The 27,929-nt window shown below is 36.4% G+C and overlaps 4 protein-coding genes across 6 annotated transcripts in view; 1 reads left to right on the top strand and 3 right to left on the bottom strand.

Annotated features, from left to right (window-relative positions):
• The first annotated feature begins 300 nt into the window (after positions 1 to 300).
• LOC144295322 (olfactory receptor 56A3-like) lies at positions 301 to 1,242 on the top strand. The gene has a single exon (XM_077867705.1). It carries the CDS (start codon positions 301 to 303, stop codon positions 1,240 to 1,242), a length of 942 nt encoding a protein of 313 aa, XP_077723831.1.
• An 8,196-nt stretch (positions 1,243 to 9,438) lies between these two features.
• Positions 9,439 to 11,362, bottom strand: LOC144295321 (olfactory receptor 56A4-like). The gene is made up of 2 exons (XM_077867704.1): positions 11,114 to 11,362; positions 9,439 to 10,134 (listed from the first exon to the last, which is right to left on the bottom strand). Exons 1-2 carry the CDS (start codon positions 11,360 to 11,362, stop codon positions 9,439 to 9,441), a joined length of 945 nt encoding a protein of 314 aa, XP_077723830.1.
• An 8,483-nt stretch (positions 11,363 to 19,845) lies between these two features.
• The window catches only part of LOC144294775 (olfactory receptor 56A4-like), a 67,105-nt gene continuing 59,021 nt past the window's right edge, over positions 19,846 to 27,929 (bottom strand). For all 3 annotated transcript variants that reach the window (XR_013362135.1, XR_013362136.1, XM_077866725.1), the window contains one exon: positions 19,846 to 20,265. The gene's annotated coding sequence lies outside the window, so the exon portion shown is untranslated. The remainder of the gene's footprint in view (positions 20,266 to 27,929) is intronic.
• Positions 23,953 to 24,912, bottom strand: LOC144295320 (olfactory receptor 56A4-like). Its single transcript, XM_077867703.1, has one exon. It carries the CDS (start codon positions 24,910 to 24,912, stop codon positions 23,953 to 23,955), a length of 960 nt encoding a protein of 319 aa, XP_077723829.1.

Raw genomic sequence — 27,929 nt, 5'->3', positions numbered from 1 at the left:
CCTATTTTTTCAAGAGTAAGGATGCTGCCTCACAGCTAACTGAAATTACTAATTCTATTTTATAAGGTTGATTCATTAAGAAATTAGAAATATTCCAGAAGTGAGAAAAAATTTGTTAAGGATTGAAATTAATTTCTTCTCCTATATGTAATATGCAAAATCTCCAGTTAAAGCAAAATAGAGCCATAAGTTGATTCCAATGAAGTGACTTTCTCTTCCATTTTAATTACAGTCAGAGGTTAATTTTGATCCTAACTTTTTAGATCGCGAAAGAAAATCTATAGAAACAAAATCCACAAGATGACACCTCACAGAAATGGCTCCACTGGGGTTTCAGAGTTCCTCCTGAATTGTTTTGTCAGGTCCCCCACTTGGCAGCTCTGGTTATCCCTGCCCCTCAGCATCTTGTTCCTTGTGGCCATGGGGGCCAATGCTGTTCTCCTGATCACCATCTGGCTGGAGGCCTCTCTACACCAGCCCATGTACTACCTGCTCAGCCTCCTCTCCCTCCTGGACATTGTTCTCTGCCTCACTGTCATCCCCAAGGTCCTGGTCATCTTCTGGTTTGACCTCAAGTCCATCAGCTTTGATGCCTGCTTCCTACAGATGTACATCATTAATTGTTTCTATGCCATGGAGTCCTGCACATTTATGGTCATGGCCTATGACCGCTATGTGGCCATCTGCCACCCACTGAGGTACCCATCAATCATCACTGAACGATTTGTAGCTAAGGCTGCTGCCTTTATTTTGGCCAGAAATGGGATTGTAACAGTGACTCTCCCCATTCTATCATCTCGACTCAATTATTGTGGGAGAAATATTATTGAGAATTGCATTTGCGCCAATTTGTCTGTCTCCAAGCTCTCCTGTGATGATGTCACCATCAATCGCATTCTCCAATTTGCTGGAGGCTGGACACTGCTAGGATCTGACCTCATCCTCATCTTCCTCTCCTACGGCCTTATACTCCGAGCTGTGCTGAGACTCAAGGCAGAGGGTGCCATGGCCAAGGCCCTGAGCACATGTGGTTCTCACTTCATCCTTATCCTCTTCTTCAGCACCGTCCTTCTGGTCTTCGTGCTCACTCATATGATGAAGAAGAAAGTCTCCCCTGATGTGCCAGTCTTGCTCAATGTCCTCCACAATGTCATCCCCGCAGCCCTCAACCCCATTGTTTATGGAGTGCGAACCCAGGAGATCAAGCAAGGAATCCAGAGATTACTGAAGAAGGGGTGGTAGTGAGGACAATTGGATCTCTGCATTCCTAATATAGGGATGAGTTATAAATCAGTTAATGAAAACTTGGGTTGAAACTCATAGCTCCATATAGGTCAAGACATAAGATTAAGGAAAGTAAGTTAAAATGTGAAAGAATTTCTTGACTCTATCCCTCTGCTTCGAACCCTAATAATCCCCTAAGAAAAATCTGGCATCTCTGTGACTTTTTAAAAATTTTCCCCAATCTTTGTAGTTCTATCTTATCTACAATGTGAGAACTCAGGAGGATGAATTCTACAGATAAGAAATGAATCCCAGTTAATATTGTATTTACTATTTTATACAGGTCATTTTTAAAAAATATATAACTGTGTGGGCACCTGGTGGCTCAGTCAGTTAAGCATCTGACTCTTGATATCAGCCCAGGTCATAATCTCACAGTCATGAGATCAAGCCCTGCATCAGGCTCTGCGCTCAGCAAGGAGTCCACTTGAAAAATTCTCTCTCTCTCTTCCTCTCCCTCAGGCTCTCTCCCTTGCACTCATGCTCTCTCTCTCTCTCATTCTGTCCAAAATAAATAAATAAATCTTAAAAATGTGTGTGTATATATATATATAAACTGTGGATATTAATGTCTTTGTTTATAATATTATTAATTTATTATTGTTTTCAACCTAGTTGTATAATTCAGTTGAAAAAGACCACAGTCTTTAAATATCAGCTCTGAATGATGAAAAATAACTAGTGTCCATAAGTAAATCTCTTTTAGTTACCTCCAACTGAGCCAATAACTTTCTTCTCCTTAACCAAGCAAAAACTTCCTTTTCTGGTGCAACCCTCAAATGGTTAGAGTTTTTGCAAGAAGTGCTCATATGTGGAAAAATGGCATTTGCTGGGTTTCAGAGAAGTTATCTCACAAAGCCTTTCTTCCATGTCTTTACACTACTATCTGTGCTTGAAGCTTCATCTTCGGGGGTCAAAGATTCACTTTGTGATATGTTTATAGAGTTCTGCTTTGGTGTACTAATATGTCACAGCATCAGAAGATGTTCCAGTAATGAAACTTTAATATACTAAGACCTACTATGAATTGAACAAAGATTTTCTAGGCATCTGCTCTGGTATAGGAACTTTGTTGGAGTTCGAGGGTACAAAAACGCACAGAACAAATTTATAGTCATTGAGAAATGCACAAGCTCTTTAGACAGAATATAAAGCAATCTAGACCCTATAACTTTGAAGGAATGTTTTCTTCTACTTAGAAGGAGATGGAAATAAATGATATATGAATAAGTACAGTAAGCAACTTGAAAAAAAGAAAAATCCTGAGATGGTGAGTTAGAAGTTATGTACTCTAGTTCTTGCACAACCACATACAAGATTTGTGACCGGGAACAAATTAGTAGCATCCCTATAGCATCTTCATCTACTACATGAAAACAGTGAACTAGTTATTTTAAAATACATTTCTCCTTCTCAGAGTCTATGAAACCATGATCTGCCTTAAGATAAGCATCACTCATGCTATTGAGTCTTGTTTCCAAGCATGGACATGAACACTTCCTCCCACTCTCTCATGACAGCTGAAACTAAATGGGAAATTTAAACATTGTATCAGGAATAACTTCCAAATACTATAATTTATAATTTTGTTCACAGGTGGAAATCCAAGCCTTCCTGAAAGATCATTTATATATGCACATGTATAGGTCCAGCCTGCATTCACCTGCCCAGAGGAAGTTGGTGGTCTTTCCTAATGGGAGGACTCTTTGTATGTTTACTTCATGATCCTATAACCTTGATGCCCCCTCATAAACAAAGCATACTGAAAAAGCTGTCATAAGATTTGAACCATACTATCTGAGTCTTAAAAATCTGTCATACTATTTGAGTCTTCATCTTGTCTTTAGGATTCACATGCTCCTAGAATTACTGATGGGGGAAATATCAATTCGGGAAAGTCCTAATAGACCCCAAATTATAGGTTCCTGCTTTCTGACCCTAAAATGAAAATGCCTCACAGTCCACTATCAGTACAGTTCCCCAAGTCTAGGCCCTTTGTCTTGAAATAAACTACTTAACAAATCACTGATTTATTTAAGGTTGGGTCCTCCACATGTTGTCTGTTTCTTTAATCCTCCATTCAGTAATGAAAATAATCTTTCTTCTAATGGTCTTTGGTTTCACTACTGATGGACTCCTATTAGCACCTGCTTGAAAATGAAAATACATGTACTTCATCCTAGTAATAAACAATAATTGCAGGGAATATTAGGTCAAAATTTCCTTCACACAATGCACCTTTATTATATAGACTAGATATCCAACTAAAATTTTACTGTTGAGGGGCCCCTGGGTGGCTCAGTGTTTGAGCATCTGCCTTTGGCTCAGGGCATGATGCTGGGGTCCCAGAATCAAGTCCTCCATCAGGCTGCCGGTAGGGAGCCTGTTTCTCCCTCCTCCATCTCTGTCTCTCTCTGTGTGTCTCTCATGAATAAATAAATAAAATGATTTTTAAATGGCCATAGTAATAAATGAAATGTCTCTCATTCATTTCTGCTTTACCATGAAGAGAAAAGGAGGCCAGGGAATCAGGGCAAATGATGACTTCTTTGTGCTAAAAATAATGAGAGAATATAGAATCTCAGAATGTAGGGTAAAAGATTAAAATGGTGGAAGGCTTATTTTTAGCTCTCTGCATGTCAAACAGTCCCAAAATCCAATAACAGGACTAAGGTTAAAGATGAGTCCTAAATAAATCCAGGAAAATGTTATTAGTAATTAGTTTTATTAGTGAATAATAAGAAATATTAACCTGATAATAAGCAATGGTTGCTCAAGTGGAGTTTATCAGAAAGGAAATAATTACATCATATTTATTTATCTGAGCTGAAATCTTGCCTTGAAGAGATTTCACAATTTTATACAATCAGTATTTAATATTGACTAGTTTTAATTTTTTTTAAGGTTTTTAGAGGAGACATAAAATGTAGAAAGCCTTATAATCTACCATTCAAAATGAAACACTGGGAAATCTACCTTTCTGAACCATGGAGCAAATCCAGATAATGATAAATGAAGGATTTGTTGGAAACTTTAACATTACTTGGAATCACAGATTCTTTCCCTGTCACTGGGAGATGTATCAGACAAATATCTCAGGACATTGTTTGTAACTTACACTGGAGATGATCTAAGAAAATATTTCAGAATGTTCATGGGGTATGACAGTGGCCCTGCAAGACAAATTTTGTGATGAGTTATTAATTTACTTAATATGTATTCAATACCTGATATGCCAGGCATATCATGATGTAGGATTCTAAATAGATAAATCATTCCAGAAAGCAGTAAGCACTATAAAGAAAAAAAGATGGCATGATGTGTTAGAGTGACCTGAAGCAGGAGCAGGAGGCCACTTTGGGTGTAACTATTAAGGAGGTACTCTCGGTGTCCATTGAAAGATGAATGGATAAAGGAGCTGTAGTCTATGTATACGATGGAATATTACTCAGCCATTAGAAATGAAAAATACCCACCATTTGCTTCAACGTGGATGGAACTGGAGGGTATTATGCTGAGTGAAATAAGTCAATCAGAGAAGGACAAACATTGTATGGTCTCATTCATTTGGGGAATATAAAAATTAGTGAAAGGGAATAAAGGGGAAAGGAGAGAAAATGAGTGAAAATATCAGTGAGGGTGACAAAACATGAGAGACTCCCAACTCTGGGAAATGAAAAAGAGGTAGTGGAAAGGGAAGTGGGCAGGGGGATGGGGTGACTGGGTGATGGGTACTGAGGGGGACACTTGGCAGGATGAGCACTGGGTTTTACGCTATGTTGGTAAATTGAACTCCAATAAAAAAAATGTTTTTAATAAAAAAAATTAGAAGGTACTCTCTGTGTAGGTTGGTCATTTTTGAACTGAGATTATGAATGTTGATAAATTAATCATTTGAACCTATAAGACTGTTCCAATCAGATGGAACAGTAAGCAAAGAGGGCAAAGCTGAGAACAGGTAGAAGTCTAAGAGGTAGTGGACATCCTAGCACGGAGGGGGGATACAGCCAAAGGGAGGCTAAGGCAGAAACCCAGGGCAATGGCCAATGGAAAGATCTGCAAGTAGCAGGACCTGTGACAAAGAACAAATGGATATTAAAAGGTGACTATCAGTTAAGACCTGGCAAAGGACTAGAGGTCAATCCAGAACTAGTAAATGGGAACTCACATCAGTACCAAAGCAGGCACTCAATCCTACAAACCAGAGACATACAGGAAAGAGGCTGGAATTTAAAGGCTAGACCCTATTATTATAATGATACTACAGACAGAATGCTACTACAGGGAGAACATTTTATCTTGGGCAAGGTTATTGGAATGGTGCTCAACATTAAGCATTTTCTTCAAATATTGATTAATTGCATAATTTCATTCTCATTACTCTTAGACTGGAGGAGGCAGATCTGAGCTGAAGAGTAGATTACTAAATCTGACTGGGATAGCTGTAAATAAAAGAAATCTAAAAGAATCTCCTTTCCCTGTATACTTTACCAGGGATTCTGGGGGATCTCAGTTGTAGTGGCAGGGGCAGGGACATATTCTGCTTGTCCAATGAGAGGTTTCAAGTTTTCTTTCTATTGACTATATGTTTCATAACATCCTACTGTATGAATGTCTTCATTTATGTTTTAATTGAGGTATAATTGACATAACGTTATGTTAGTTTCAGGTGTACAACATAATGATTTGATATTTGCATATACTGTGAAGTGGTCACTACAGTCTACCTAACATCCATCACCATACATAGTTACAAAATTTTTTATGATGAGAACTTTAAGATCTACACTCATAGCAACTTTCAAATATGCAGTACAGTTTTATTACCTATACATCCCCATGATTTGTTATATAACTGAAACTTTATGCCTTTTGACCCCATTCACCAATTTCACCCAACCCCCGCCCCCCACTTCTGGCCACTATCAATCTGTTGTCTGTTTCTACAAGCTCAGGATTCTTTGTTTGTTATTTTAGATTTTATATGTAAGTGAGATTATACAGTACTTGCCTTTATCTGACTTATTTAACTTAGCATAATACCCTCAAGGTCCATCCCTATTGTCACAGATGGCAAGATTTCATTCCTTTTTATGGCAGACTAATATTCCAGTGTGTGTGTGTGTGTGTGTGTGTGTCACATTTTCTTTATCCATTCATCCATCAATGGATATTTAGGTTGTTTCCATATCTTGAATATTATAAATAATGCTGCAGGGGTGCCTGGCTGGCTCAATCAGTAGAACATGGGACCCATGATCTCAGGGTCATGAGTTCAAGCCCCATATTGGGCATAGAGCTTATTAAAAAATAAGTAAACAAGTAAATAAATAGATAAATAAATAAATAAATAAAGCTGCAATGAACGTGGTAGTACATGTATCTTTTCCAATTAGTATTTTCAGTTTCTTCAGACAAATGCTGCCCAGAAGTGGAATTGATGGATCATTGGGTAGTTCTATTTTTAATTTTTTTAGGAACCTCCATATTGTTTTCTATAGGAGTTGCACAAATTTACATTGCTACTAACAATGCATAAGTGTTTCTTCTTCATATTCTTGCTAATACTTCTTATTTCTTATATTTTTGATAATATTCATTCTAATGGGTGTGATGTAATATCTTATTGGATTTTAATTTGCATTTCCCTGATGATAAATGATGTTGAGCATCTTTTCATGTACCTGTTGGTCATCTGTATGTCTTCTTTGGAAAAATGTCCATTAGATCCTCTGTCCATTATTTAATCAGATTTTCTTTTTGCTTTTGAGTTGTATGAGTTCATTACAAATTTGGGGTTTTTTTTTATTTTTTAATTTACATTCAATTAGCTAATATTTAGTACATTCTTAGTTTCTAATGTAATGTTCAATAATTCATCAGTTGCATATAGCACCCAGTGCTCATCACATCACATACCTTCTTAATGGCCCATCACTCAATTATTCCATCCCCCTACTCACTTCCTCCCCAGCAACACTCAGTTTTTTTCCTATAGTTAAAACTCTTCCTCTCTGATGACTTCCCCTTCATTATATATTTTGAATATTAACCCCTTATCAGATATATGATTTGCAAGTATTTTTTCCCATTTGATAGATTGCTTTTTCATTTTGTAGATGACTTCCTTTGCTGTGCAGAAGCTTTTTAGTTTGATGTAGTTTGAATAGTTTATTTTTGCTTTGGTGCTTTTGCTTTTGGTATCATCCAAAAAAATCAGTGCCAAGACTGATGTCAAGGAGCTTACTGCTATGTCCTTAAAACATTGTCTATTTTGAATATAAGAAGTCCATTACTCTGCTAAATTATGTTAATGAATGTTTTTACTCTTATAAAAATGATAAAACTTTTAATATCTATCTGCTAAAACCAGCACATGAAATTTCATCAACAAATAGTATTATTTTTTGATTAAGACTCCATAATCCAGATGCCACACACTAAGACCAAAAGTTTTGAGACAGTCAAAATTATTTATTAATTTAAAAAGCACCTACTATGTGCCAGATACACAGAAGAATTAAACACAGTTTCTGACTTTAATGAGACTATAGTCTCTGGAAAGTGGCAAACAAGTATGGATCCAGAGTACCCAGCATTTGAACAAATTTCTCAAAGAAAAAAATAGAAATAAGTGGATAATTCATAGACATAATTCATATCACACATCTAAATTGGATTTAAATACCACCTATTCACTCTTATGACTAAAAAAATTTGTCTCTAGCTTAGATCTTGCCCTTGAGCAGTGCCATATGTTCAATTGCTTACTTCTACTTCCCCATTTAGATATTTAATAGTTATTTTAAAAGTATAGTCATTTGTAGGAGTTTGGTATCAAAATAGAGTTAAGTGTCCAAAGCCAAACTTCTGATACCACACATTAAACAGGTTCCTCGATTAATGGCAACTCTGACTTTCCAACTACTCTTACAAAAAGTTGGAGAAATAGACTCTTAACTATGGAGAATAAACTGAAGTTATCAGAATGGAGATGGGTGGGAGTATGGGTTAAATAGGTGATGGAAATTAAGGAGTATACTTGTGATGATCCCTAGGTGTTGAGTGGAAGTGTTGAACCAGTATATTGTACACCTGAAACTAATATGCCACTGATGTTAACTAACTGGGATTTAAATTAAAACTTCAAAAAATATGGAAAGAGCCCAGATATCCACTGACATATAAATGGATAAAGAAGATGTGGTATAGATATACAATGGACTATTACTCAGCCATCAAAAAGAATGAAATCTTGCCATTTGCCGTGATGTGGATGGGAGCAGAGGGCATTAGGCTAAATGAAGTAATTAGACAGAGAAAGACAAATACTATATGATTTCACTCATATGTGGAATTCAAGAAACAAAACTGATGAACATAGGGGAGGTGAAGGAAAAATAAAGTAAGAACAGAGAGGGAGGAAAACCATAAGAAACTCTTAACTGTAGGAAACAAACTGAGGGTTGCTAGAGGGCGATGGGTAGGGGAATAGGGTAACTGAGTGATGTGCATTAAAGAGGGCATTTGATGTAATGAGCACTGGGTGTTATATGCAACTGATGAATCACTAAGTACTACCCCTAAAACTAATAATACACCATATGTTACCTAAATTGAATTTAAGTTAAAAATTTTTTAACTTCTTTTAAAAAGCCTTGGAGTCATCCTTTACTCCTCTCCATCTTTTATACACTACATGTGGACTCTCAGCAAATATTGTGACCCATAACTTTAATTTTTACTCAACATCTTAATCCAAGCCATTACTCCTTTCATTGGTTCCCCTAACCATACCCATATTTCCCATGTTCTATATAAACTGTCTCATCTTTGCCCTATGAATTAAATGTGATAGGCACTCAGAATTTAAAGACTGAGAAGGATGTGGAAGGTATTAAGTAATCATTTAATGAGTAATTGAAGGATCATGATGGCAAGGGGTTAAAATTAAAAAGCAATGGATTACCAAATGTGTGTTTAATGAAGATTTGAGAAGGAGTTAGTAAGGGTAAATATTGTGATAGTGGCTAGAGAAGGTTTAAGTTCAAGATGAGGATAGCATCATGGATGTCAAATATGTTCCTTGTGGCATTCAAATGAAACCAACACTAAAACAAACTTCCATAATCCCTGGTCTTTGACTCATATCTCTCAGAACTGGTACTTGAGTAGCTTGATAATCCCTTGTTTGATTTCCTGGGTTCGTACTCCATAAACAATGGGATTCAGAGCTGGTGGAATGAGGTGGTGTAAGACATTAAGAAGAATGGGTACCTCTAAGGGCACCTTCTTTCTTGCCTTGTTTGTAAAGATGAAGACTAGTAGCAATGTATAGAAGAAAAGTATAAGAATGAGATGGGAACCACAAGTACTCAGGGCTTTGGTGGCTGCACCTCCTGACTGCAGACGCATAACAGCCCTCAAGATGAAGCAGTAGGATAGCAAGATGAGCACCAGGTCAGAACCCAGTAGACACCAAACACTCACAAACTGGTAGAGCTTGTTTAGGTGGATATTCCCACAGGAGAGCTTTGCTACAGAAATGTTGGCACAGATACAGTTTTCCACCACATTGCTGGCACAGTAGTTGAGCCTGGCAGCCAGAACTGGTGTGGGTAGTGTGGCCAGCAAATTGCGGAAGACAATGAAGACAGCTGCATAAGTGACAAATTTTTCAGTGATGATGGATGGGTAGCGGAGAGGATAACAAATGGCCACATAGCGGTCATAGGCCATGACCAGGAAGGTGGAGGACTCCATGGGAAGGAATGTATTCATGATGAACATCTGCAGAAAGCAGCCTGCAAAGCTGATGGTCTTCATGTTGAACCAGAAGATGAGCAGGACCTGCCAGAATCATTATTCTCAAAAACTGCATCCATTTCCACTCTAGAGTACCTAACTTTGGGGAAACTCCCAATGTTTTTTTCAACCATCTATATCCCCAAACCATAGCCCCATAATCCCAGCTGGCACAGTATCTTAATTTCAAGTACCTTCTATGTGTATCCCAATTAAAGCCAGATTTATACACTTTTCTCTCTATCTATAGATAATGTCTTTTGTTTAAAAACGCTTATTTCTAGCCTGTCTTCTCTTGATCAACCGCAGATTTCTTACCCAAATTCCAGCTGAACACATCTGCCCACCTGAATGTATCACAAGAATATCAGAACTCAGTAAGTATAATACTTATATTTGGATACCCTCCAATCTCTTTATACACAAAAGAAACCTCTTCCAAATATGATTCCTATCTCAGCATATGATGTAAATATACATCCAGTTACATTTTAGTAAGTAAATTCTAGTCTTCTTGGATGTAAAGGTGGGATCATTCTGAGTCAAGAAGAATCTCTCCCTAGAAGTAAAAACAAAGTCCAAACTTGGCATTTCATTGACTGAGACATTGAAAGAGGGCCTGTCAGTTTGGAAGAATGAAACTTTTAATTTTTTTTAAATTTATTTATGATAGTCACACACACAGAGAGAGAGAGAGGCAGAGACACAGGCAGAGGGAGAAGCAGGCTCCATGCACCGGGATCCCGACATGGGATTTGATCCCGGGTCTCCAGGATTGCGCCCTGGGCCAAAGGCAGGCGCCAAACCACTGTGCCACCCAGGGATCCCAAGAATGAAACTTTTAAAGAAGTGGACACTGAGAATGAAAGGGACATATGTGGGAGCTGTGATGGACCCAGTGTGATAGTGTGGGCAACTCATTAAGAATTTGCCTTCAGAGGTAGGAGGATTTATAGCAACAAAACAATACTATTCAGAGATAGATGACTGAGTACCTGGAAGTGAATCTAGAGGGGGGTCTAACCTTAGGAATGACAGTGAGGCAAAGGATGATGTCCAGCATGGAAAGGATGGCAAGCAGGTAGTACATGGGTTCATGCAGAGATGTCTCCTGCTGGATGGTGAGTAACAACACAAAGTTAGCCCCAAGGGCCAAAACCAGAAGGGGAGCCAGGACTACAGAGAGCCAATGCTGTGTGTCCTGCAATCCTGGGAAGCAGATCATCAGGAATTCAGTCACTTGGGTGCCTGTGTTGTTGAGAAATAATACCATGACTGGCAGATGGGCCTGAAACTGGCTGAAAGAAAAGACATGAATTCACGGTTTGACTGACTGTTTCCTTAGTAACTTCTAACTGATGTACTGCCTCTGTTCTAGGCCATCAAGGTTCTCCACAGTTCGAATGACATAAAATCTGTCTACAACTTAAATTATACAAGTTATTCTTTGTTAAAACAATGCCCTTAGCATTCATAACTATGAATAAAGAATAATTCCATTCACAAATATATTCCAACTCTACACATAGACTCAGCCACCAATAGAACATTCTTTGCACTTTGTCTCACTTCTTGTTTTTATATGTGATATCCTACTCCTAGAATCAACTCTCTTGCCTTCAGATAACTAACTTCTGCCTCTCCCATTCTATCTGGACAAGAAGTTACAGTTCTTAGGAATATTTTTTCTTGTTATTTTTCCTGTATCCATAGTTACATGCCTCTTCTTTCCATTGTTTCTTTATGATCCTTAAATATCCTGAGCAGGCTGCTGTTAAAACATTAATAAAACTCTCCTATACAAATGACATTTCCTACTTGTATTCCAAAAAAGTCAGTGCTCCATCTGTCAGCAATGGAATTTCATCTTTTTTATTATAGCACAGAGGAAAGCACTTCATGCACCTGCTGACATCATAGGCACTCAATAAGTACAAATCAGATATATGAGATTAACAGATTATTGAATGCATTAAAATACCCTTGACTTTTTTAATTTCGCATCTCCATATCTTGCTGTACTGTGAACCACCAGCAGTCTTGTTTAACACTCAGTATAAAGTTGAACAAAGCAGAATGGGGAAAAAAATTAGTGATAAAACCTAGGGATGAAAATAATAAAGACAAAAGATACCTGTCCTGCATGTTACTTGCATCTAGGTTTGGAAAATAACTTAAAATAATGAAATAAAAACCACTCTATTTCCTGGGTTGAGAAAAAATAAGGAAATGAAGCTTCTAGAATAAGAATAACTAAAGGAATATTGAAATATGCCCCAGGACAGGATGCTGCACACACTGGAGCTTCAGTTCTCTTCAAGTATCTTCTTAATCATCTCAGGCCCTGATGGGAAGAAGTTGCCACGTTCTGCTGTATTCTCCTCTGAGGCATGCTCCTCTGCTGTATTCTCCCTCCTCTGGGGAAAAGCCATCTCTCACAGATGGATTTGGGGGCATGTTGTTAGGATGCCCCCAAGCATTCATACACACATACACACAAATCTCCCAATCAAGGATTAGAGCTGTTTATTTGTTTTTCTTGAATATATAATGTGGGCTTCTCATCAGGATTTTTCTTTATCTGGACCAGTGGATCTCAAATGTAGGTGTGTATGAGATCACCTAGAGAGCCAGTTGAAATGCAGATTGCTGATACCAACCTCCAGAGTTACTAATCTTATAGTTTGGGGGGATAAGGAGCCAAGAATTTCCCTTTCTAACAAGTTTCCAGGCAATGCCAATACTTCTTTTTCAGGAACAATATTTTGAGAATGACAAAGCTACACTCACTTGTCATAGCTGACTTAACCACTAACTTAGATGAACCCTAATCCAAGACTGCTACCTCAGTTCAGCTAGCCATAGCCTCAGCTCTGTTCAGCCTCAACATCACATTGGCTGCTTCTCCCATTATCTTTATTTATATTATATGAGCACAATTCTGACCAATCTCTGGTCTCCTAATTTGACAGTTATCTTCCTCCTACAGAGGAATTCTATAGGTTCCCTTTTCATGGTTTTATCTCTCTGCCTGGATCTATAGTTCTTAGCCACTTATCCTAGGAGGACCAAAGCTCATTAAGGTCAAGAGCAAGGTATGTATCACTTTTTTGTGTGGCAGGGTCTTCACATACTAACATCGGAGGATATGATACCATTCTTCTAAATAAACAGTGAACTAAATTGAAGACCAAACTCAAAGTATCATTTATGCTTGGCTTTCTAATGTACTGTTCTCAAAAATACTTACAGAGAAAGTCTGCTCCAGATGGCAATTTGACCATCCAGCTGCTGTCAGGTAATGTGTGGCTTCTCCAACTCTCACTAGCCCTCTCCTTATGGCTTTGGTGGAACAGGAAAGAGTGTTGTGACTTTGGCCCTGGACAGCTTTATGAAGATGTTGTCCCTATAACAGCCACCACTCTCCTGTGGCTGGAAACATGAAGAGTTGCTTGGGGCATCCTGCTCCCATGGGTTCCTGCCTCCCTGCAGATTCACACACACTTTCCTAATATAAAAAGAGAGATTTTTGCATTTATACTCAAAGGAAGTGATAGAGTAGTCATTAGCTCATAGTTTCTTTTGAGGTGTCCAAGAGTTACCTAAACTGAGATGTATCACTTCTAACAAAAAAGAATATCACTCAGGGACTTGTAAGATGTAACTGAGAGACTCTATAGAAAGACAAACATTAACAGGCTTATGGAATGACTTCATCTTACAAATTAGCTGCATTCTAGAAAAATAGTTTTAAAATGAGTACTTTATGATGATTTATTTCATCATTAATTTATATTAATTTTTAGAAATATCTTCACAAAGGGAAAAATATGTCACTTATAGGAAAACAACTATAAGGAATCCTGAACACTCCAAACAGTATATTTAAATAGACTGTAGTAAGTCAAGAATATCAGTTTTTATTCTGGGATTATCACTGAAATAACACTAAAAAAGACTGCATAAAAATTTCATTAATCCAAAATAAGACAAAAAAGTTAAAGAAGGAAATTAAAATGTGTGAAGTAATATACAAATAATAAGATGGTAGCTATAAAGCAATATGCAGTTGCATTTATGTAAATAGACCGAGTATTCCAAGTAAAAGACTAAGACTATCAGATTAAATATATTCATGTTGCTTATCAAAAAGACACATTTTAAGTATAAACACTCTGATTGAAAACAAAACAATGGAAAAATATATCATGAAAATACTAACCAGGAGATTGTCAGTAGCTATTCTAATTAAAGCTAGAAGCATTACCAGAAGTAATGAAGGACATTTTATAATGATGAAGTTATTAAAATGATGAATTAGAAAATATACCAATATTGTAACTTCTATTAAAAAATGCAAAAAAATCAACACAAAACAAGAAATAAATCCACAAAGTTAGATTTCAACATGCCTTTCCTAAAACATGACAGAACATCTGATAAAAATAAGACCCACACTGATATGAAACATTAGAACGATGCAATTAACAAATCTTGCTCAAATGACATGTACAGAACATTATACCCAATAACAATAGTATGAATATTCTTTTTAAGTGTATATAAAACATGATCAAAACCAACCAAATGCTGAAACATAAAAAAGTCTTAACAAATTTCAAAATATTGAAATTATTCAGAATATGTGCTCTGACCACAGTGGAATTAAACCATGAAGAATAATAATAATGTATCTGAAAATATGCACATCACACATATTAAATAATATATATCTAAATAACTATAAGTAACAGAAAAAATCAAAATGTAAATTGGCAAATATTTTGGTTTTTTTTTTAAGATTTTATTTATTCATGAGAGACACAGAGACAGTGAGAGAGAGAGAGAGAAAGAGAGAGAGAGACACAGGCAGAGGGAGAAGCAGGCTGCATGCAGGGAGTCTGACATGGGACTCAATCCCAGGTCTCCAGGATCACGCCCTGGGCTGAAGGCAGTGCTAAACCACTGAGCCACCCAGGCTGCCCCGGCAAATATTTTGAACTGATATAATATAAAACATAAGCAACCCTATAGAATAGTAAGAGTACATAAAAAGAAATTTATAGTCAAATATATATACATATATGTATATTATATATTACATTTAACATATTTAATGTATTACATGTAATAAAATATATTACATATGAATGAAAAGAAGAAAGAATAAAAAGTAATGAATAAATGACATCTGAAAAAAGGACTAATCAAAAAAGTAAAAGGAAAGCAATAATTAAGGTAAAATCAGAAAGATCTCCCAAACACAAGAAACCTGAAGAAAACTACACGAAGGCACATCATGATCAAACGGCTCAAAATCAATGATAAAAAGAAAATCTTAAAAGCAGATATAGGAAAACAGACAAATTACCCACAAAGGAAAAATGCTAAGTATAACAGCAGATTTTTTTGTCAAAAGTTATTCAAGTGAGGATACAGCAATGTGTTTAAAGTACCAAAAAAATTTTGTCAACTTAGAATTCTATATTTAGTGAAAATACCTTTCAAAAACTAAAGAGAAAAAAACATGTTTTCAGACCTACAAAAGCTGAAATTATTCATTACCAGGAACCCTGAACTACAAAAAATATTAGAGGAATTCTTTTTCAGCAGAAAGAAAATGACAGTAGATGAAAATCTGGTTCCACACAAAGAAATAAATAGTTCCAGAAATGATAATTACACAGGTAAATAAATAAGCAAGCTCTTACAAGATTGTTATAGAATATATGAAATGGCATATCACTTTAAGGCACTCTGTGATAACTTGATGTATACTTAAAACTTAAAGCAACAACTAAAATAAAAAAACAAAAAGCTATAATTAATAATCAAAAGAAGAGAAGAAACAGTAAGAAATAATCCAATATAAAGCATTAGAACAAGAAAACATTGAACAAAGAACAGATAAATTGTATAGAAAACAAATAGCAAGATGGTAGATTTAAATCCAACCAAAGCAATGATAAAACTAAGTGCAAATAAGTTAAACAACCCAATTAAAAGGCCAAAATTGTGAGTTTGAATAAAAAGTCCTGACCAATTATATGATACCTATGAAAACCCCACTTCAATTATACAGACAATACACAGATTAAAATAAAAGAATGAGGGAATAAATTCCATTACCAGAAAAGAAAATAAAACAATTTCTGTCATGAACATGGATATAAAAGTTCTTAACAGAGTATGTGAGTGGCTCAGTTCCTTAAGCAGCCAACTCTTGATTTTGGCTCAGGTCATGATCTCAGGCTCTCTCTCCCTCGGCCCCTTCCCCTGCTCACACACTCTCTTTCTCTTTCTAAAATAAATCTTTTTTAGAAGAATTATTTTAAAGTCATCAGCACATCAAATGCAATGAATATATAAAAATGGAAAGTGATCACAAACAAGTGGACTATAATATTTGAAAACTAATGTGACTTGCTACATTTACAGAATAACAATGAATCCATGTGATCATCTCAAAGGAAACAGAAAAAGCATTTGACCGAAGTAAACACCCCTTTTAAAATCTCAGCAAGTTAAAATAGGAGGGAATTCCTTCATCTGATAAAGCATATTTCCAAAAGACCTACAGCAGTCATGGTAATCAATGGTTAAATAATAAAGACTGTTCCTTTAATAAAAGACAAAATAAAAGGCAAAAATTTCTACTATCACCATTTCTCTTCAACACAACACCGGAGGCTCATTTCAGTACAGTAAATCTGGGAAAAAATAGCAAGCAGGAGGATTGCAAAGAAAAAAAGTAAAACTGTCATTTTGCAAACATATGAGGATTTAGAAAACCCAAAAGTAAAATACTAGAATTAATACATGAATTTAGCGTTATGACCCAAAACATAGCCAATACACAAATTAGCTATGACAACAAACAGAAAACAAAACAAAAAGGACACATTCACAACAGTATCAGACAAAAATAGTATCTAAGAATAAATCTAACAAAGATTATATACTCTTTACACTGAAAGATACAAAATTGGAACCTAAATAAAATATACAAATGTAGTTATTGACTGGAAAATTTAATACTGTAAGGATGTCAACCCTACCCCAAAGTTAAAGCAATCCCAGTCAAATTCCCAGCAGTTTCTCCCTCTTTTTTTTTTTAAGAAGTCATTTGTAGGGATTCCTGGGTGGCTCAGTAGTTGAGCGTCTGCCTTAGGCTCAGGGTGTAATCCTGGAGTCCCGGGATTGAGTCCCATATTGGATTCCCCGCATGAAGCCTGCTTCTCCCTCTGTGTCTCTGCCTCTGTGTGTGTGTGTGTGTGTGTGTGTGTGTGTCTCATGAATAAATAAATAAAATCTTTAAATAAATCTTTAAAATAGAGAGAGAGAGAAGTCAATGTAAAACATGTAAAACCTGTAAAGCTTCATGTGGGAATTGAATAAAGCAATCTTAAAAATGACCTGGATGGCTTATATTGGCTGCCAGATTTCAAAACATATTACAGAGCTATCAGAAGTAAGACAGTGTGATATTGGCACAAAGATAGACAAAAAAACTAATTAAACAGCCCAGAAATAGGTAGATGATAGATAGATGATAGATAGATAGATGATGATGATAGATGATAGATAGATAGATAGATAGATAGATAGATAGATAGATAGATAGATAATAGATAGATAGATAGATGATAGATAGATAGATAGATGATACATGATAGATGATAGATAGATGATAGATACATAGATGATAGATAGATAGATAGATAAATAGATAGATAGATAGATAGCCACCTGCCTGATTGCCTGATAAGAAAAGCAAACTAACAATTTCAGGGCCCTGGGAAAAACGGTCATTTTAACAAATGTTAGATGAATCAATAGGATATCCACTATATATCAATATAAGTCCAGATGGACTTATATTCATCCCTTCTGAATGTTAAAATTAGTGTAGTGTAGTTACTAGTGTAACTCCTCAAATACCTCTGCAATGCTTCTTTCAGAACAATCTGAATAAAATGTAATTTAGATCATGCCATTTCCCCCTTTAAACATCCTTCTGTGGCTCCCATGAGTTTTGGCTAAAAAAAAATAACTCTTAAAATCAAATTCTGCGTGTTTCTACAAATTTAGTAGTTCAGCTACACCAGTATAATTTTATGCTTTGCCTCATCCCTGTGCCCTTCTGAAAATTCTCTGATGGAAGACTAAATCCTAGAGCAACAGGATAAAACTAAGTGGTATTGAGGCAGAATCCAAACTCATTTCAACTGTATTCAATCTCTCATTTTGTTCATTTGGGAGCTGATATCGCAAATGCTTGGCCCTTTCAGGGTAGGAGCTGCAGAATATAGTATTAAGCTTTCTGAGGCAGGGAGAGATGTGGCCAGTTGTCCATAAAAGGACAGTTTGGTATGTGAAAATTAATAAAGGGAAACATCACAGAAATAGAGACCAGAGACCAGAAGGGGGCGCCATACGATTCAGCACTGATTACCGGAAGACTTGCCGATTACAGAACCCAACAGGGAAAGATGTACATTGAATCTCCGATAAGAAACTGGCTACTCCTGCAACTCAGTCAATGAGAAATTGTCATAACCCCGAATTCTTGCTTTTCTCCAATCGACTTTTCAACCCCTTCCAACTTCTTCCTTCTTCTCTGTAAAATAATGTTCCTCTTCTTTGCTTGTTGGGCTTGCCTATGGTTTGGGGGTAGCTTGCATGTCATGTATTGCAATTCTGTGCTATAAACTCACTTTGCTGGTAAAATAACTGGCTGTTTTATTTTGTAGGTTAACAAGTGAAATGTTGAAGAGCCTAGAAAATCTCAAATTGGTACTTCAGTTCTCTTTGGATGATTCCTAGACCATCCATCATCATCCTGAGTTACTAATTTTGCCATGTTTTCTCCAAAAACATAATAAGCCAAGTGATAACCTCTTATGGAGGGGTGTTTCTATACACTGTTCCATTCCACCACAGCTTTGGGAGAGAGAACTGGAGTCTTAACTCATGGCAAATTATCTCTCAGGAAAGTAAATTCTCCCTTTCCTCAAATGTCTCCATGTGGGCTCTGGTTTTAGGTTAACCTAATCTTATTCTTGCCTTAGCTAGTCCAGCTCTGGACACAATTTTACTCAGTGTTAGACATCAGAATGGCCACTGTTCTCATTACTTGAACACCAGTATCTCCCTGTCCCTATGCCTTCAAGTTGACAAACTCTTCTCCAATCAATGTTTAAAGCTCTACAGCTATCTCTTTTCCAACTTTACCTTTCAACTTGGAGCTGTAGTTCTTAATGTAACTGACATCTTCCTTGATAATACCAAAGTTCATGAGGAAAAAATGACAAAATCTTAGACATTTTGAACACTCATCATCTGGTGCAGAAAAAAAAACCCTGACACATCTCAAAATTGGATAATAATTTTCCTTTCTTGGTTTCTCCATTCAGCATCACTTCTAGATGCAGATCTGAGCTACACTTTACATATTTTGGGCTAACTTAAAGACATTCCACCAAAATTGTGTGTAGTGGAATGATGTGTCTGATGGAATAGTGTATGTCTGGTGCATAATAATCTCTGTATCTTTGGGTTATCAAACACCAATATCTAAGAGGTGCATTCTCATTCTTTTATATTCAGGGTGGAATGGAAACCCTAACACAGAGTATTACTTCTGCTAAGACGTTTTTTAAATTGAATAAATTTGACATATAACATTGCATAAATTTAAGGTATATAGAAAGTATTACTTTGCTACATTTATATATTGCATTATGCTGTTGGAGCAATATTTATCATGTTACATAATTATGGTACAATATTATTATTATTTGTATTGATTATACTGTACACTAGATCTCTATGGGCTATTTATGATTCATTATAAATTTATACCCTTAAACACTATCAATCTTATTCCCTCACTCTCCATCCCCTGGTAACTACCATTCTACTTTCTGTTTTATACAGGTTTGATTTTTTTTTTTAGATTCCACAAATAAGTGATACATTCAGTGCTTGTTTTTCTCTGACTTATCTTGTGCCAAGCCTTTAAATGGATATTTTGAAGGTAATGTGTAACTTTCCTCTAAGTAGATAACTTATTCAGCTAGTAGTCTGCTTCCAGCATGTGACTCTTCAACTTCTTGTTGCTTTATGTTCTTGGCTGGGCTCCATGAAATTGCTAAAGTGGCAATGTTGCCTTTCCTGTAGATCAAAAGATAATAGAGATGCCTTGAGTTTCCTGTCCTCATGGTCACCATTCCCTGAAGTATTACATCCTACACAAACATACATTACATCCTACACAAACATAGTTTTTGGTAGATTCTCCACATTGGCTGTCATTTCTTTTTTCTTAATCTTTGGATACCTAGGATTTCATATTTATAGTGATTTTAGAGTCATCAAATCTAGAATCCTCCTAAGCCTACACACATACTTATACAGATCCACACACTTCCAAAGATGAAGGAAAGATGTATGCATTTAAATACGAAAAGAAAGAGAAAACTAGAGGTTTATACCACTTCACCCAAAGCATCTTAAAATCCCATGCATTGGAGTATTTCTCTGTAAGAGATACCAGACATTTAGGACCATATTCCTCAATATAAAATTTACCTCCCACATTCTATTTTATTATATGCTTCATTCCACATTTTGTTAATCTATCACATATGCATTTGCTAAACACCTTTTACAAGTTTGTTATTCTGCTTGACTTGGTAAGAAAAGCAAAGAGAGTAACAAATACTAACTTAATAGAACTTATAAAGGAGAAAGCACATTAGAGGGAAATGAGAAATTATTTAGAAAGACAGTGAGCAATATACCTCTTTGAGAGGTATCAAGCCTACAAGCTCCTAAATGGAATGCTGTTAAAATGACTGAAGCTAATTCTAGAAATTTAACTTACCAGAAAGTTTCCATATGGGCCCAAGGAAAAAAAATTGCAGACAAGTGAGAGGATTTTTAAAATCCCAAACAAAAAGTTTTCTATCCAAAGTGCTACAAGATAGTTTCTTGTATTAAACATATTATTTTAAATTAAGCAAATATTAAACATATTAAATTAAGCAAATCTTGAATGTTTAGTTATCAAATAATCTTTAGTGGAAATTCCAAGAGGATTCTAGATTTGATGACTCTAAAATCACTCTAGATATGAAATCCTAGATATCCAAAGATTAAAAAAAAAAAAAAAGAAATGACAGCCAATATGGAGAATCTACCAAATATTATTGTGTGCTTCAAGAGGTAAATTATAGAAAATTTGATTTTTTCTGTAAATTCATATTTCATTTTTGAATGAAATTTGAAATTTTAAAAATGAAATTTAAACATGAAATTACAATTAAAATAAGATGTTATTTTATTTTATTTTTTAAGATGTTATTTTAAAAAAATTAAATTTTATTTACTTTAATAAATCTTTTTAAATGAATCAGTAACATGAAAAATTGTGGAAATACAATTTCTAAATTAAAAAAATGAAATAGTAACATGAAAAATCATAGAAATACATGTGGTGAATCTGTGATTACATGTTCCTCATGGCTCACTTGAGAAGCCTACAATCATTCATCGTGAAGAGAAGTGCTTTAGTCTGGATCCATTCCAGACTGTTAGGCAACTACCAACATCTGAAATGAGGCAGCAGGACCAAGGTTTTAAAAGATGACTTAGAACAAGGAATGACTCAGGATGCCATGGCACACCATGAACTTCAAGTAAGAAAAGGATTTTATAAGACAGTGATACACAATAATCAAGAAATTGCACTGGGGACCAGGAATGACACACAGGGCAGGACAGACATTTCTGAAATACATCGTGATGTATAAAATAATGAAGAGCATCTTCCTTTGAATGAGAGAAATCAATGTTTATAGGAGATAGTAAAATGGGTTCCCATTTACAAGTTATTAGCATGTTTTAGTCTCTGGTTGAAAAACTTTCCATAGAGTAGGCCACCCAGTAATCAGATAATTATATAATTAAAGGTCAGTTACCACTCTTCTTAAATGAGAAAATGAGAGCTCAGATCAGTGGGTCAGAAGTTACACATCTAGTCAGTGACCAGATTGGAATACCTGGGATTCAAATAAAGACTCATTTGTATCTCCTCCAAAAGAAGCAGTCTTATGTTCTGTGCTATATAAAATCACATTGAACTGTGAGTTATGTAAGGCTTTTTTTTGCAAAGTGCTTTGGAGAATACATTATATTAACAACTTGATCCTTCTTCTAAGAAGTTTTCAGAGGAAATAGGAAACAAAATGTGCATGTATGAATTATTCACTTTAGTTCAACAAAAATAACTAAAATATGTAAATAATTGTGTTGGCAGCCCTAAGTATATAAAGTCAAGAAGATGAACAAAACTCTCAACAGACTTAGGAATTCATAATCTAGTATCAGCAGAAGATAAGCATGTTGCTCAAGATTATCAGATTACTTCCACTGGGGTGAATAAAGGGAAGCATTGTAAACTTGCAGTTTATCAAATGAAGACACTGGTAATGGTTTTCTTTGTGGAAGAAGATTCTTGAGCATTGTCCTTAAGAAGAAAATCAATGGGTATAATTTGAAAATAATGAGCTAGGAACAACTGGAAAGATGTGTGAATAGGATACTGTTTGAGAAGTTTATATTTTGGTTAGGATCAGTCTTTGGAGCTGTGAACAAATAAGAGAGAATGGATTAAAGCTATCACTTTGGTGAAAGACAATACTATAGTAATGATAAATTAGTTTATAAATCCTCCAAGTATGACTAGCTTTATCATAGATCAGCTATGTTAGAAGACATTCTCAAATGGCTCTTATGTGTGAGGAGGAAGCTCTCAGTATCCAAAAGAGGATGTTGCCAATGTAAAATAATTCCAGGAAATATTGTCTGAGTCCCCACCATTTTCAGAGCATGATCAGGAAGAGAATTGCAAAGAATTAAACACACCTTCCTTGTTCAAATAACCCACTAATACAGGTGCCTGGATCCCATAGGACACTGTGTTGGCAACAGCACAGGATATTGACACAGCAGAGATGAAAGTAGAATGAATAAGTCAATTTAATTGTATATCTAAGATAAGCAGGAAGAAGTGGGGATGCAGATAGTGCCTGACATCTGATGGAAAAAGTCAGATAGGAGAGGATGAAAACGCGAGTTAGTAAAGCACATCTGAAAACAGGACACACACTTCTGCTTAAAGCAAAGTGCACACATACAAAAATGAGTCATCTTGTGAAAATTGTTTAATTCATTAAAAATAAGTAAGGAACTACAGGAAATTCATACTCCAGAGAAGTGGCATTAGATAAATACATTAACAATATCTGGCAGAGCTTAGTGGAGGCAGTGGGTGACACATGTCATTCCCTCACTATGAGAATCAAAGTCTTCAAAAAAAAAAATTCAAAGTCCTAGAGACAACTTCTGTATTTCCAGAGGAGACTCATTCATGACACAAAACCAGTTTGAACTGTGGCAGATAGAACCAAAAGACCTAATACATATCTAAGTATTAAGCAATTGAGGAAACTGAGAGGCACTGAAAGTGACTAGAATACCATTTTTCTTCATTTGAAAAGCAGTATCATTCTAATTAAGTTCCTGTAATTATGATTTGACAATTCTCCCTCACACAGATGAGCTTAAGGGAAACTTCAGGTAACTCTAGAATGCAAAAAACTAAGGTTCCAGTCAGTGCAGGTTAAAAAGAAAAAAAAAAGAGTCAGGATATGAATATCTCCATAATCAATGAAAATTTGGAGAATGTAAATTCCAAACTTATTCCTATAGTAACTATTTAAATTTCCTATGTATTATGAAAACTATTCCCCATTATCAATTTCAATTCCACAGGTGAGTTCTTACTCATTTTACTTCTTACAATCTTCTAAGTAGCTTCTGGATTCCTTGCTTGATATCCTTGGTTCTCACACCATAAACAATGGGGTTCAGAGCTGGGGGGATGAGGTGGTGCAAGATGTTGAGCAAGATGGGGACATCTGGGGGAATTCTCTTCCTGGCCAGGTTAGTGATGACTAGAACCAACAGGACTGTGCTAAAGAAGAGGATGAGGATGAAGTGAGAACCACAAGTGCCTAGAGCTTTGGCCATAGCACCCTCAGCCTTGATCCTTAGCACAGCTTTCAGGATGAAGGAGTAGGACAGAATAATTAGGATGAGTTCAGAGCCCAGCAGAGTCCAGCCTGCCACGAACTGGTAGAGTTGATTGAAGGTGATGTCATCACAGGAAAGTTTGGATACAGACAAGTTAGTACAGATACAGTTCTTGATGATGTTCTCTGCACAGTATCTGAGCCGGGAAGAAAGTATGGGGATAGGCATAGTAAGAAGGCCATTCCGGGCCACAACAAAGATGGCAGCCCTAACTACAAATTGGTCAGTAATGATAGATGAGTATCGTAATGGGTGGCAGATGGCCACATAGCGGTCATAGGCCATGATCATGAATGTGCAGGACTCCATGGGGAGGAAACTGTTCATGATGAACATCTGGAGGAAGCAGGCAGAGAAGCTGATAGACCTCAGATCAAACCAGAAGATGGCCAGGACCTTGGGGATGACAGTGAGGGAGAGCACGATGTCCAGCAGGGAGAGGAGGCCAAGCAGGTAGTACATGGGCTCATGCAGAGAGGCCTCCAGCCGGATAGTAATCAAGAGGGTGGCGTTGGCCCCCATGGCCAGGAGGAAGAGGAGGCTGAGGGGCAGGGACAGCCAGTGCTGCCAACTCTGGTAGTTAGGGAAGCAGATGAGGAAGAATTCAGAAACTGGAGCAGTGGAGTAGTTGCTGGGTGGTGCCATGTAAAGTGTTCTGATCATTACTTCAGTGACTAACACTTCAGAAAACCCTGAAGGAGGAGACAGGAAAAAAATCCATCCAAACAATGTGAATATCTATGGGGAAGTAACTTATTTTTCAAAGAACCATTCAAAAATTATAATAAGTGTCTGGTACTCCTTCTGTACCAAAACACCTATGTAGGCTCTGCTGTTAGAGAATATCAACCATAGGTCCTACACAAATTCATGGCCCTGTTCTTCTTCCAAGAGAGGACATCACAGACAAAGGAGAAATCAAGACTAGATGCATCACCATGAAATACCTAAAGACTTCAATAGAGTTCCTACCATTTATATAAGAAATAGCATCTTAGAGAAGTCTAAAAAAGAATAGACTTTGAGATAACAAGGTCTTCTAATGTCTTGGGCAGGCGGTTTGAGTAAGAACAAGAAATTGCAGGAGTTAGCAATTTTGGTCCAACAATACTACTCAAGAGTGACGTACAGCAACAACTGCTGTCTTTATCTGACTCCACGTGGATTCTCTGGCAGTCACAAACCCAGAATGAGCAGGTTCACATGGGTTCCTGGACTGATACACCCTAACCAGTTTCGAGTATTTAAGACACTTCTGAGGTAACCTTTTATATGGCTGCCATACTAAGGCTTATCTCAGAATATTGAGTGACATGTTCAGTGACACTTTGTTTTCCACACTCTAAGGATGCCCAAAACAAGCTAATTTTTCTCAACGATGGCGGTGATCCTAATGACGGTTAGACTCGCCTAGAGCCAACTTTCCTGCCTTTTCTGAGAGGTAAGAAGGTAATTTAAGTGTAAATATTTGAAGGCATATTTTGAAAATGGAAGAAATAAATTTGTTCCTCTATTTTGCCTAATACATTATCAGTTTCCATATTTGCTATTTAATCTATAGCAGCAATTCCAACAGAAAGATACCGCAAGACATATACATAATTTTACATTTCTAGTAGCCACCTTAAAAAATTCAAAGGAAACACATGAAATTAATTTTAATAATATGTTATTTTCCTCAAAAGTCCACAATATTATCACTTCAACATATATCAATATGAAAAAGTATTAAAGAGCTATTTTACATTCTGTTCTTGTTTTTGCATTATGTCTTCAAAATCAGGTACATTTTATACATGCAGCACATCTTAATTATGACTAGCCACATTTCAAATGTTCAGTAGCCACATGTGAACTGGATGTGTATTGTATTGGACAGCAAAGGTCTAGAGTTCTGCAAAACTAAACATTCCTCTTTCTATTTTGCTTAACATGAGTTCACTTTTGTATTGCAAATGGCATCTATAATTTGGGTTATTTATGGAAATTCCATTCACTTAGCTCTGGGTCATCTCAAATTTACAGTTTTTATTTTCCTTTTCAACACTCCCCATCAAATTTCCTTTAGAGGTTCTTTAGTAAATTGATCTTTCAAATTTCAGGATAAGAATCATTAAGGACAGAGATAATCAACACATTCAGAGCTCCCAACCTAGGTAACACAGATGCCTCTATCAGAGACTAGGACTTTCCAGTAACCCCTACTTCCTTGACTCAGGTTAGATCATCACTCTTGCCCTACCTTAAACCAGAAATGTGATTTAATTATTTTGGAGTCGATGTCATTATTCAGCAAAGAACATCAGAATGTCCAGATATCTCTAAATGTGGTCTATAGGAATACTTCCACATAAGATTTGGGGCCTGTAATTAGGTTTTATTAAGAAAGTGTGGCAAAAAAAAGTAGAGTTCAGAGAGTAGAATCAGAATTAGGTAATAGCTATAGCTTCAGACATAAATCCAGACAAAAACAATTTATCCTGTTAGTCAAACCACATAAACTTACCTACAGCCAGATTCCAGTTACCTTAAAGAAATAAATCTATTCCTACAAGCCCATCTGCTTCATTTTCAATTGGTCATTATGTTCTTTTTCCTGGATCAATGAACCAAAAATAAGGTATCGACTCTATACTCAGTCTTCCAGGGAGCATGCTAACATGAATAATAGAAAACCTATTCTAGCCAGAGAAGCAAGAAAGAGCATTGGGAGACAAGGCAGGATGAGAGGGAGAGGCCTAGAAGAAGTAATTAAGGCAACTGGGATTGCTGGTTCTATCCCATCTGGTGCTTCTCCAGCAATTTTCTGTAGGGTGCCTGATTGCAGCTGAGAATATCAACTCCTGGTCTCTAGCTGCCATAAGCAATAATGAAGATACAGATTTACTCAAGAACAGTCACCCAGATCTCAGCTTTTCTAAATGGGAAGGGTATAGCTTATACTAGAAAAACTTTGCTTCTACATAAAAGTAGTGATACAGAGGCACCTGGAATGGCTCAGTTGGTTAAGCATCCAACTCTTGATCTCAGCTCAGATATTGATCTCAGGGTTGTAAGTTCAAGCCCAGTGGTAGGCTCCACACTGAGCACAGAGCTTACTTTAAAAAAAAAGAAAAGAAAAGAAAGCAGTGATGCATCAGAGTTGGAGAAATTAGTAGAATCTGTATCTGTAGCATCAGGCCTGCTATAGTCCTACCAGGAGAATTCTTTCTCCCTGCTCTTATTGAATATTGAATATCTGAAGGCCTACATGCTTCATCATTCCCATCTTCATAATTTTCTTGCCTCCTAAGCAGACTGACCAGTTTGAGGAGGCTGTACTCCACTGCTGCTATTTATGACTATTTACTGCACCACCTACCCCAGACCTTCAGAGGCTCCAGAGGCTATTTTTATGACCCTAAGCTCTATCCTGTCTCTTGCCTTCCCACAGCTCACAGAGGCTAAGGCTATTTAGCCACCTGAACCTAGAGCCTAAAGCACATATTCTCAGGAGGGGAGGTGGAGAACAAAGCAGAGAAAACACAGAAGACAAAATCTAATATGGGAATAGCAGTGAACAAGGAGAGAATTAAGGAAAACTTTTCTTCAAAGAAGGGTACTTCTAAATAAAAAGCATATATGTTTGAAAAATAAGTATTTCACTTAGAACAGAGAGAAATTGATTTCAGGTCTTAAGC

Source organism: Canis aureus, chromosome 23 (assembly GCF_053574225.1).
Source record: "Canis aureus isolate CA01 chromosome 23, VMU_Caureus_v.1.0, whole genome shotgun sequence".
NCBI classification, from domain to species: domain Eukaryota; kingdom Metazoa; phylum Chordata; class Mammalia; order Carnivora; family Canidae; genus Canis; species Canis aureus.
Note: the sequence above shows the minus strand (reverse complement) of the source record. Positions and strands in the feature narration are given on the sequence as shown.